Below are 12894 nucleotides of genomic sequence, written 5' to 3'. Positions count from 1 at the left end.
CCGCCCCCACCCCCACCCCCCATTGGCCCCTCTCATTTCCGTGTTGGTTTTGATTTCTCTTCCCAATGCTTTCAACTCCCCGCCGCCTCCTCCGGACACGTTATAACGAGGAGCCGTGGGATCGGCGCTCCGGGCCCTGCTCCCACGCTCCCCCCCGCCGCCGTCTCTCACTCCCAGCGTCTCTGCCTTCTCGGGTCTCTGCTGCCACTTCTCCCCATTCTCCCGTGCCCAGCCTCTGTCCCATGTCAGGCTCCATACCTAGCCCCTCCGATTGGCTCCCTGTCCCGCCAAGACCACCATTTCTGCTCCATTTGGGGCGTTGCTAGCTAGCATCTCTGGATGTCCACATCTGTCTGTCCCCAGGTCTTTGGGTCTCCACATGGCCCCTCTGCTCCGTTTCTGGGCCTCCACGTCTCTGTCTCCGTTTCAGTTTCTTATTGCAAAGTCCCCATCTCCACGTCTCTGTCTCTAGGTCTCTGTTTCAGTCCCAGTGTCCCTCTCTTGGGGTCCCTTTGATCTCACCGTGCCCCTGGCGCCCCCCTGGCCCATTGATTGCTGATCGACCCATGAAGGAAGCAGGGCCCGCGGCCCAGGGCTGTAGGGCCAGGCAGGAGCCTGGCAGAGTCACTGGACAGACGGACAGCTGGCTCCAGCCCCAGTGGCTGTGGGGGGAGCAGCCGCAACGCGCCCCTCCCCGCCGGCCGCTGCGGTGCGGATGGGGACTCCGGGCAAGCTTTAATTTTTAATTTTATTTTGCTTCCTCCACCCCCCCCCACCCCATCTCGAACGCCGGCAGCCATGGCACCGAATCTGTGCGTGTAAGGCAGCCTGTGCCGAGAGGGGCTGGGCAGGCAGAGGCTGCCTCCCTCTGCTCTTCACCAGGCACAATCACACAGACCCACACCTACTCCAAGAACACAGCCTCCATCACACAGGCCAACATAGCCACACACACTACCATGTCCTCTACAACACCATCACATACACACACGGCCATGCAGCACACACCCAAAGACCCACACATCTAGAGAGTCAGACACACAACATACATCATATAAGTGCACATATCAACAGATTCACACACATACCACTGTCACACACAACCATATGGCACTGACCCACAAATCAATGGAATCACGCACAGCAGCACCATGTACAATAGCATCATAAAAACGGACACACAATTTTACAGATACACAAACAAGACACACTAACTGAACCCCACACAGAAACAAAGACACAATCAAAACCTAGACAGACACATCCATACAGATATAGTCACACACCAATGTTCACAAATACAGAAACAGACCTTTAAGCACACAGGCACACAATCACACACTGAGACCATGTCACTCAGAAACAGAGACACACATAGATTCACAGCAGCACAGCCAAGTCAGCACACACACACACACACACACACACACACACACACACGGCCATGCAGCACACACCCAAAGACCCACACATCTAGAGAGTCAGACACACAACATACACCATATAAGTACACATATCAACAGATTCACACACATACCACTGTCACACACAACCATATGGCACTGACACACACACACAGACAGACTCACACAGCAAGCACCAGAGACTGTGAGACTGTCCATCAAACACCTGCATTGCATTGGGTCCCACATGGGCACAGAAACATCACAACAGACTGCCACAGCCAGATAGCCAATTTATGTGTCTACTCATCACAGGCACACAGGTACAGTCACACAAAGATTACAGCCCCAAACATGACCAGCACAGCAGTCCCCAGAGACCTAAGAGTAAAGGTTAGCTGGGTGGGTGTGCAAACTTAGAGGGAAATGTACCCCAGTAGCCCCACTGTTTGTGCTGCTGTCTGTCCATCCATCATCTATGGATTTCTCAAACATATCTGCATGTGTGTTTCCGTGTGCACGCATGTGCAAAATGTACATACGTCTCAGACCCTCTTCTATCATGTTCTTCTAGGGGTCAGTGTCTGTCTCTCATGGAGAGTCATTTTGTTGCTCATCTCTCTATGTGCCTCTATCTCTAGATGCTTCCATTTCTGAGTGTCTCTGATTCTGTCTGTCTCTGGGCTCCTCTGTCTGTCCCTCTCTGCCTCTGGGCCTCTCTGCCTCTGTCTCCTCACCCCCATCACCCCAGCCCCTTGGGCTGGGGTTTTAACCAGTTGTTTTGATTTCTCTAAGCTGCGCTGGCCGCCTCGGGAGCTGCCTCGGGCCTCACACCGCCCCCAGCCCCTTCATCCCTCACCCAGGCCCCCCCATCCCCACCTCCCCTTAACACAATCTGCACAAGTGGAATGAAAATTGATTTTTTTTTTAAATTTCATATCTTCTCCAGGGCTCTGTCTAAAGAGGAGAGAGACGCGGCCCAAGACCCCTCTCCCACCACTGCCCCCGCGCGTGCGTACACACACACACACACACACACCCTGCCCAGACACACACTGACTACACCCAATGGCCACACATTCACATACAGTCTGTGCACGCACCCTTCCTCACACCACATGCCTATATAGGATGTGTCTGTGCACACAGTGGAGACTCACAGTGATTCAAAAGAGTAGGCACACACACCACACATACCCCTGGACCATGGATGTGCTCCCAGCCCCCTCTTGTCTGTCTGTACATGAACAACTACACTCACACCCTGTCCCATGCAGTGCAGGGCTTTGCTTCCTGCTTTCAAAACAGGAACCTATGTTCACCACACCTGTCTGTCCAGATTCCAGCTATGTCCAGGTATATACAGAGCCAGGCTCAAGGACTGTCTCACCATCAGCATCAAGAGCTCCTGTGGCTGTCCTAGCAAAGAAGAGGTCAGAAGGGAGCTGTCTTACCAGTACCTGCCCACCTCACCATAAACATCACCCCATTCCCACACCTGCTCACACCAACCAAACGCTCTGGCCTGGCCATTAGTAGGGTCAACACTCCATACTCGACACCCCATTGAGCACATACACACCACACACAAACCATATACATATTGTACACCCCATATACACACCACACACTCATACCACATACACAGAAACCATACACATACTATATACCCCATATACACACCATGCATTCATGCCACATACACATCACACACCATATACATACTATATACCTCATGTACCACATACACACCATACATACATATAAACTATACACACCATATAAGCACATCGCCCATACCACAATATATACCACACACAAACCATATACATATTATACATATGCTATACCATATACATGCTACATACCACACAGCAGACATCACAGGCCTTCTGTATTATGCCATACATATACCACATGGCATACACCACACATACCACACCACATCACACCTATCACACATGTACACATACCCATAATACCCCCACATATACACCACACATACACACTTCACACAGAGAGCACATATAGATCATTCTGCTTCCCAAATGACCATATGCATACATACACATTTAGACACAAACCACACACATATAGACACAAAACTACACACATACCACATTCCAAACACCACAAATACTACATACAGATACCACTCCACACATTGCACACAGACACCACACACATTAACACCCACCACACACATTCAACATGGCCCTGACTACTCCTCTCAATGCCACACACTAATCCTCAAATGGGCACATGAAATGCAAGAACTGAAATCCCCTCTGACACATAGGTCATCCATGACACACAGACCCACACAGAGGCAGACATGGCAAACCAGGCACATCAGTGCTCACACATCATCACAGAAACAGCTTCACACACAAATCAGGCACAAATTTATGCAAGTTGTATGCACGCATAGCATCCAGCATCTACACGGTCATACACATATACACACACAGCTATCAGCAGCATTCTTCAGGGCTGGTACACACACTCACTGCCACGAACCCACATTCTACCCAGCTGGCTTGCTCCATTCTGCTTCCCAAATATGTGCACACCACACACACACACACACACACACACACACACACACACACACACACCAGCACTTGAAACCAGATTCAGACACAGGCACAGAGATGCAGCAACCACCAAACACATACACCCTGCCACACAGATGGGCTGTCACACAGCTCTGAGGACCTTTTGGCTGTGCCCACTGCTCTTCCCTGGTGGGTCACTCACACACTCAGCAACCCTGCCTCCCACTGTGGTCCTTTCACCCTGCTTCTGGTCTCACCCTCCTCACCTCCTTGACCTCAGAGACAGTCTGTCCTGCCCTGGTCACTCAAGCCCTGCACGGCCACAAAATGCAGAAACACTGAACACAGTATAACCCACCCAGAGTTCTGGACAATCACACTAGACACCCATAGCTGAACACCAAACATGTCCCACAGTCACATTCATGGACACGACACGACATGTGTGGCTTTTCATAGCCCCAAGGCCTCACACACACATACCCTTAATCCCTTGTGTCTTGGGACATGCACAGAACTGACAGATACCACGTTTACATGTGCTACGACACACAGGCACACACACAAGGACCTCATGAGGCTTCACTGCAGGACAGAGGGACAGGGCCTGGCTTGGGATGGTTGGGAAGTACCACACCCAGGAAACAGAAGCCCAGTGGCTGGAAGGGCCAGGCTAATTATGTCTGTGTTTCCTTCTTATCTCCCTCTTGCTAGGTATCTCTATCTGGGGTCACACTTGTCTCTCCAAGTCTCTGTCTCTCTACTGGAGTCCCAGTCTCTGCACAGATGTCCCTGGGGCTGCAGCCAGCATGCAGAACGATGTCAGTGGTGGTAGTGGTGAGGGAGAGTCTCCAGGGAGGTGGGAGCTGCAGTGCCACGCACCCCGCCTACCAAACAGTGCAGGGGGAGGGGAAGGAGGCAGAGGGAAACCAGCACCGGCCCAGGCTGCTCCTTGCAGAGACCCCAAGAAATGGAAGACGCTGGGAACTGAGGGACCAGGAGGGCCACACCGAGAGGAAGCAAGTGAGAGAGGGGGAGGGGCAACAAGGGCAGTGAGCCCAGAGAGTGAAAGATAGGAGACCAGAGACAGCCAGAAAGAGAGAGCCAGACCCAGAGAAAGGCAGACAGACAGAGAGAAAAGAGAGACCGAGAGAGAGAGAAAGAGAGAGAGAGAGGAGAGAGGAGAGGAGAGAGAGAGAGAAACCAAATTAGAGAGACTCTGAAAGAGGGAGAGGGATGGAGACTAAGTAAATTAGAGAGCCGAGGGCCATGCGCCAGAGACCTGGGGTCAGAGAAGAAGCAGAGGAGGGGGCAGAGATGCGGAAAATTGAGGGATTAGGGCAAAGGCAGGAAACTAGATGAGAGAGACCCGAGCTGAGGTGGCCAAAGACACCCCCCATTCCCTACTGTAAGGGCCAGCTCTGTGGATTCATGGCTGCCTCTGCAATGCCTTGCCCAGCTTTGATTCTGTTCCTTGGGTTCCTGACACACCCCTACTCCAGCACCTACTCTTCCTCCTCACCTCCACATGGTCCACTCCATCCCCAGCTGGGACCTTACCACCTTCCCAATATCATTGTCCCAGGCCCCATACCCTATCTTCACAGACCTGTCCATCTGGAGACCTGGCCTCTTCCCTCCTCCATCCCCAGTTTCATCCCCTGTGGTCTTGCCCAGCTCCCTGAACTAGACCAGTTGGTGCCAAGCCATTGCAGACATAGCTACAGATATGTAGCAAGACAACTATATTTGGTGTTGCCAGAGGGTAGAATGTTGAAGGAGAGTGGCCAGTTTGAGAGATTTTTAGAATGATCATCAAGGCCTAGTGGCCCTGTGAGTTCTCCTGCAGGGTTTGGCTGGTACCAAGTGTGTGTTGAGGAAAGACTGACTGAGTGAAATCCAGATGAACACAGCATGGCAGGGAATCAGAGAGATGAGTCAAAGGGACAGAGTCAGGAAAGGCTGAGAGAAAGGGGAAATCAGGACATAGCAAAAGAGCTAGAGGGCCAGAGACAAGGGAGCCCAGAGGGACAGGGAGACTGAGGCATAATACAGGGGAAGTGGATGACTAAGGGTCACAAATGCAGAAATGGTGTTGAAGATCCAGGAAGCAGATAGTCAGGGAAACAGCAGAGAAAGACAGACAAGGAAAGAAGCAGGAGACAGGGCCAAAGTGCCCCTGGGCCAGCAGAAGACCCTGGGTTAGCTGGAGCTAGGTGCTGGGCTACTATGGGGATCCCACAAGGGCCAGGGTCCGGCCAGGCTGGGGGAGGCTCGGGGCTCCAGGGGCATCAGGCGCGGTGCTAATTCAGCGCCATCGATCAGATGGGATGAGAGCAATAAATTATTGTGACAAGATGCAATCCTGGCCCGCGCACTGCCGCCGAGGCGGATCGATTCCTGTCCCCATCCCCACACAAGTCCCATGCCCAGGCCTTGCTGGCTGGGATGCCTCTGTCCACCTCTTGATCCATTCCCCTACCATATACACACACTCTTTAACTGTTGGACAGGTTGGGTAGCAACCCAAGGAAGAGACAGGACCATAAGGGGACCCACAGAAGGAAGCCCAGCCCCAGCCTAACTCTGGCTCTGTTGTTTTCCTCTACACTTCATCCTTACCACCACCTGTGGGGTAGGAACTGCCATGGTGCCCATTTCACAGATGTGAAAACTAAGGCTTGGAAAGGGAAAGTTAACTTGGTCATAGTCTCACAAGGGTGGATTGAATGAAGCCTGGACTTGAAAGCAGGTCAGGATGACTTCAAGCCCCCAGTCTCTGTCCTGTAGGAGGAGAGCACGAGAGACAGAGGAAAAAGAGAAGAGATAGAGACAGACATTGGAAACACTGAGAAATAGGAAGAATCAGAGATAAAAGAGAGAGACCTAGGCCAGTGATACACATCTGTAATCCCAGATACTTGAGAAGCTGAGGCAGGAGGACCTCAAGTTAGAAGCCTGCCTGGGTGAGTTCAAAGCCAGCCTAGGCAATTTAGCAAGACTGTCTCAAAAATTGAAAAGGGCTGGAAGCCAGGCATGGTGGTGCTCACCTGTGATCCCAGCACTTGGAAGACAGAAGCAAAGCCAGCCCGCATGCACAGTTACATAATGAGTTCAAGGCCAGACTCCAGAGATACACAGTGACTTCAAGATCAGCCTGGGCTACATGAGACCCTGTCTCAATAAAAAGAGGGGATGAAGGGCCTAGGGATGTAGTTCAATGGTACAGTTTTTCTCTGGCATGCATGAAGGGGTTACATCCCCAGGATTACAGGATAAAAAAGGAGGTAGGAGAGAGAACACTGCCAGGGACACAAGGTCCATGAAACAAAGACAGACTCAGAGGCAGGTGGGGACAGTAGGACCAACAGAGATGGGCAGCAGAGGCAGAAGTAGACAAAGAAAGAAGCCCAAGGACCATGTGGAGATGGGTGTGGTGGCTGGGGAGGCACGTGTGTTGGGACTGGTGATGGAAGAGAATGTGGGGTGTAACCTCAGCCCCAGGGGTTAGTATATATAAGAGCCAAGTGTGGGACTAGGCCTAGGCACCCCTGGGAGCAAGTGAAGAGGCCGGGGAGACCCAGGTGATGGAGAAGCAAGTATTGTCAAGGTGACTAGATGGACAGGTATGTCTGTGGAGAAAGGTCACTTGATGGCAGGTGTGGGAGCCTGTATGACTTGGAAGGCCATTTCTAAAGTCACATGCTTTGGTTTGACTCAGTTCTTCCACAGTGTGCCCAGATAAATCACTTCACCTCTCTGAGCAGAGTTTCCTTTTCTGTAAAATGGAGACATAAGTCAAGTGCCTGCCTTATAAAGACCTTGTGAGGATGAATGTGACAGTGGATGCCCTGTCCCAGAGACAATTTTACAATCAGCTGCCATCAGTGCCATTTAGGTATGGGAGGGCAGGTAGATGTTGATGAAGCAGGTCCCCAGAATGTGAGTAGATGCCACTCAAAGTATGGACCACCAGCAGCAACAGCAGCCTCTGGACACTTAGAATACCCTGGTCTTGCTGGGCATGGTGGTACACATCTTTAATTGCAGCACTGAGGAAGGAGAGGCAAAGAGATCTGTGTACATCAAGGTCAACCTGTTCTACATAATAAGTTACAGAGCTTCATAGGGGGACACTGTTTTTTTTTTTAAAAAAAACTACCCCAGGCCAGGCATGGTGGCACACACCTTTAATCCCAGTACTCTGGAGGCAGAGGAGGCAGATCTCTATGAGTTTGGAGTTTGAGGCTAGCCTGGTCTACATAGCAAGTTCCGGGCCAGCATGGGCTACAGGGAGACCCTGTGTCAAAAATACAAAAAAAAAAAAAAAAAAAAAACCCACCCTGGTGGAAGGGGGCATTTCTGATACTGGCTGATGTCTGATGACTTCTAACTTAAGAGGGTCTTTTTCTCCCCAATGCTTGGGACTGGTCCTAGAGCCTTATTCATAACATGGAAGGCAAGTGTTCTGTCACTGAGCTACACCCCCAGCCTCACTTCTTACTTTTCATTTTGAAGGTCTCAGACAGGCCTTGAACTGTGCCTCCTCTCCCTTGCCCTGCCCCCACCTCCACCTCAGCCTCCAAAGCAGATGGAATGGCAGGCCTGTGGTCCCAGGCCTGGCCAAGGGGAGGTCTTTCTAGTGCAGGGAGCAGGTATGCAGGTGGCTGGACACTGGTGTCACATGTGTTTAACAAATGCTATAGGCATTGCTCACACTTGGCAAGAAAGCTGTTCCCTGAAGAGATAGCTGGTTGGAGATGCGCTGTGAAAAGGGACAGGTGCTTCTGAGATGGAACAGGCTGGAGACAAATGAAGAGTCTGAAGATTTTTGGTCCTTAAGGTGTGAGCAACAAGTGGAGAGGGTAGATGGTGGGGGGGGGGCTCTGTGCACAGAGGCATTCACAAGATGCTTGTTCACAATGTTTGCCAAGGATTGAATATTACCTAGCTCTGCAGGAGGAGGAAGAGAACCGGTGTTGGGAGTCAGGTGCATGTCTCTGGGATAAGGGTATGCACCCAGAAGTCTGTGTCCCCTTTGGGGACCTGTTGGGAAGGGCAAGTCTGTGGCAGAGAATGGCTTGAAGAGAAAATATAACAAAGAAGTGAAGGGAGAGGTTGGGAATTATGTGGAGGTCTTGGTTATCTGTTTGCTGAAGAAATCAGGGATTATGGGCCAGAGCAGGTGATGCCTTGAGGTAGACAGGTGAGGAATGAGTATGTGTGGAGGTACTGGTGTGACCTTGTACAGCCAGGAAAGACGAAGTAAGAAACATGGGAAATTAGTGTGTAGGGCAAGAAGAGAGGTGGATGGTTGGTAGCTGAGGCCAAGGTATAAGGAAACAGGTGTACAGGTGAGTCAGCCCCAGGGCCAAGGACAGATTCCCTGCCCAAAACTGTGTAAGTAGGAAGTGTCATGCGTTGTAGAGATGGACTGGAGAGTGGCAGAGATGGTGAGAAGTCAGACCTGGGAGCAGTAAGCCTACAGGTGGGACGGGTGGGACAGGTGGGATTCAGTGGAAAAGTCTTGCACAGACACCATGGCAGGGCAGGGAGATGAGACAAGGACACCCATGATAGCTGGGGACTGATGGGTGAGCCCTCAGGAGTTTGGGGCTGGGAGACAGGTGGCAATGGTGCCTTCGCTGTCTGGGATGACAAGTGAGAGAGGCAGGTATGGAAACTAAGCTGACAGTAAGCATATTCTTATTTCGTTTGGTTTTGGAGACAGGTCTCACGTAGCTCAGGCTGGCCTTGAACTCATTATGTAGCCAAGGATGACCTTGAACTCCTGATCCTCCTGCCTCTTCCTCCTGCATACTAGAATTGCAGGTATACATCACCACACCTGGTTTATGTAGCCCTGGGGATGGAACCCAGGGTTTCCTGCAGCACTTACAGCCCCAGCTCCAACAAGTGTATTTATGTAAAATGATGGGAGGTAGAGCATGAAGGAGAATGGTACAGGGTGGGGGGATTACCTGAGCTTTTAGGTGATCCGTGTGTGTGTGTGTGTGTGTGTGTGTGTGCATGCGCATGTGTGTAAAGCAGGTACTCCTGGAGGGAAAGCATAAGTGAAAAATATGAATGTGTGGAAAACAAGTGTATTTCGAGCTTTAAAGGACAGGTGGAGACTTGCAGGTACAGGTAGGAAGGGGACAGTGTGGCAGGAAGAGTCAGCTGGACACAGGGGGTTTTAGCAAACAGATGTTACCTGTCTCAGCAGGTGAGCGAGGATGTTCGTGAGAGACCTTATGCTAGGAGCATCTCTGGGGCAGGCTTGAAGGAGACAAGTTGCTATGTGGACCACCAGGTGAGAGGAAGCTGTGAGCACCACAGAAGTAGATGAAGGGAACAGGTGTGTGAGGACAAGAGTTACCGTAGGGGGACAGGTATAAGCAGGCTAATGTTACCTGGAGGTCCAGATGTGAAGAACTGAAGTAGCCACATGAATGTGACAGGTGCTTTGAGAGTCAGGTGCAGGTGGAAGGTGTTACCTGAAGCACAGGTGTGCCCCTTTGCCCCAGCCAGTTTCGGCTCTCGGATCCCTCTTGTGGTTCCAGCCCTGGGGAGGGCACACAGCTAGCTCCGGTCGTGAAGGGGCCGAGGCCGGGGCCTGCCGGGCAGCTCGGGCTCCTGAGGCTGTTTGGCGATGCGGAGCGCGTCTGGGCCTCGGCGGGCCGGCCGGGCGGGGGGAGCGGGCGGGGGGGCCGTTTAGCCGTGATAGATCCGCGCGCCGCTTGTCTCTTAATCTCCGGAGCGACCGATCGATTCGCTATTTCCCTTTGTTGCCAGAAAATTCGATCCTGGGCCTGGAATTAGGTCCCTGGCTTAATCTGAGCGGAAACCAGTGGAGGGGGAGACAGAGACAGAGATACTGGGAGAGACAGAGACAGAGATAGTGAGAGACAGAGATACCAAGGAAGAGAGAGACACAGAGGTAGGCACAGAGATTCAGGGAGAGGAAGTCTAAGAGTTAGAGTCAAAGAGGTAAGAGAGATACTGGAAAAAACAGAGATAAAGAGTCAGAGAGACAGATCCTGGGAGAGTTAGAGGAGGATAGATTCTGTCAGAGACAGAGACAGTGGACAGACAGGGGACAGATGGCAGAGGTGGCCCAACAGGGCCCATGACTGCAGTGGAATGATGGGTAAAGATGGTGTCCCAGACTGATACAGCCTCAGCAAAGTTCAGGCACTCTGCCCCGAAATGGGGGTAACCTCAGGATTGACTGTGACACTCTTGCCACAGACCCTATGACCTCTCATACCAAATTTCCAGAACCCAAATATTCAGATGGACCCAAATTTGCACACCCTCAGCCTTGAGCTCCAGCTCCAATCCAGACCTCCTAACTCCTAAACCCAAGCCATCATGCTGACCTCCAGCCCAAAACACCTACACCCCCACTCTTGACCTCCAGGCCCCAAGGAGTCCACTACATCCCCAAATAGCTAGGACTTTAGCTCCAAATATCCTGTCTCTTTTTTCTGAGGCCCAGGTTTCAAATAGTCAAGCCCTCAATCTTGACCTCTAAACCCACAGTACTCCGGTCCTAAATGTCCAGTCTCTAGTCCCAAATATCCAGAACCATGCTCAAGCCGCCCTGCCATCCCCCATTCCCCAGAAAAAACACTTCAGTTAGTCCCAATCCCATCTCAGAGGCTCTCACACTCACACCCTTAGGGCCCCCCATACCTCACACCCCTGTCCCGCAGTCCCTCCTCCAGCCTCATCCTTCCCTCCTTGCACCCCGGCCACAGGCTGCTGCGGCGGCGCCGCCCCCTCCCATCTCCCTAGTTAGGCGCAGCGCACCCCGCTGGCGACCCCCACCGCTGCCCCGCCTCAGGCACCTGCCAGCCGGGAGCGGGGGAGGTCTCTCGGGACCACCTCCCGCGCCCGGGCCCTCTTCTCAGGCAACAATCCCCGCCCCTTACCCCCGCCCCTGCGGCGGCCCGCGGCGCTCACTCACTTTCCCGGGCTTGCGCATCCGCTCCGGTCCGGGGAGAAGTGTTTAAAGTTCGGATCCCGCAGCCATGGTCCCCGCGGCGTCTTGGGGAAAGGGGACACCCGGGCGCGCGGGGCGAGGGGATGGGGGAGGGATGCCCGGAGCCCCGCGGAGATGGAGACCTAAAGGATGGGGTCAGGGAGTGCCAGAGACACAGGGACAGACACAGGGAGACAGACAAGGGCGCGGGCAGAGACGGGGAGATGAGACACTGAAACAGAGACGCGCAAAAGAGAGACCCGAGACGCAGAAAACTGAGAACCCGGCCCCGGCCCAGAGCACCGCGGGGCGCGGGCGGCCGAGCCTCTGCGCCTCCTCCTGCTCCTGCCGTTCTTCTTCCTCCTCCTCCTCTTCTTCCTCCTCCTCCTCCCTCACTCCTCCGCGGCGCGGCGCGCGCCTCCCGCCCTCGCGGCCACCCGGCCCGGCTCGGCGCTCAGATATATGGAGGCGGCGGCGGCGGCGGTGCGGGGGAGGGGGCGGGCGAGCGATCGATGGAATATAATTTTCCTCAAACTCGGAAAATAAAGTTCAGAGCTGATCAAATTTGAAAACAGATGTCGAATCGCGACTCTAAATAAGGTTCGATCCCGGGACTGAGGGAGTGGGGGTGGGGGCGGGGGGGCGCAGAGAGACCCTTCCCTACTTTTCCCCTTCCCTCTCTCCTTCCCCTCTGCCTTACCCAGGGAGGACTTTCAGACAGACGGACAGGTGGGAGGTGGACAGACCGCTGCTGTGCACACTCCAAGCTAGGCCCAGCCTATTCAGGGACCAGAAGACACACACAGCCTGAACCAGGGACACGGAAACAGTGGCAGGCCATGCAAACTCACACACGGGGCACATCACCAAGCCCGGGGACAGGCACATACAAATCCTCTGTTCTAGACACACGTTGAGCATACCAATCTACCCCAACCCACTACCC

The 12894-nt window shown here is 53.0% G+C and overlaps 1 protein-coding gene across 4 annotated transcripts in view; it reads right to left on the bottom strand.

Moving 5' to 3' along the window:
* Erfl (ETS repressor factor like) overlaps positions 1-12065 on the bottom strand; it is a 19399-nt gene extending 7334 nt beyond the window's left edge. The window contains exon 1 of one of the 4 annotated variants that reach the window (XM_008846459.2): positions 11934-12065. Coding sequence is in view for 2 of the 4 variants with exons in the window: in XM_029570060.1 (XP_029425920.1) it covers positions 259-311 (53 nt within the window). In the remaining 2 variants the exon portion in view is untranslated. The other 3 variants (XM_029570063.1, XM_029570062.1, XM_029570060.1) reach the window with 3 other exon arrangements.
* Between the last annotated feature and the right edge of the window lie 829 nt (positions 12066-12894).

Source organism: Nannospalax galili, unplaced genomic scaffold (assembly GCF_000622305.1).
Source record: "Nannospalax galili isolate Female #2095 unplaced genomic scaffold, S.galili_v1.0 scaffold1623, whole genome shotgun sequence".
NCBI lineage: Eukaryota > Metazoa > Chordata > Mammalia > Rodentia > Spalacidae > Nannospalax > Nannospalax galili.
The sequence above is the reverse complement of the archived record's forward strand: the minus strand, read 5'-3'. Positions and strand labels throughout refer to the sequence as shown.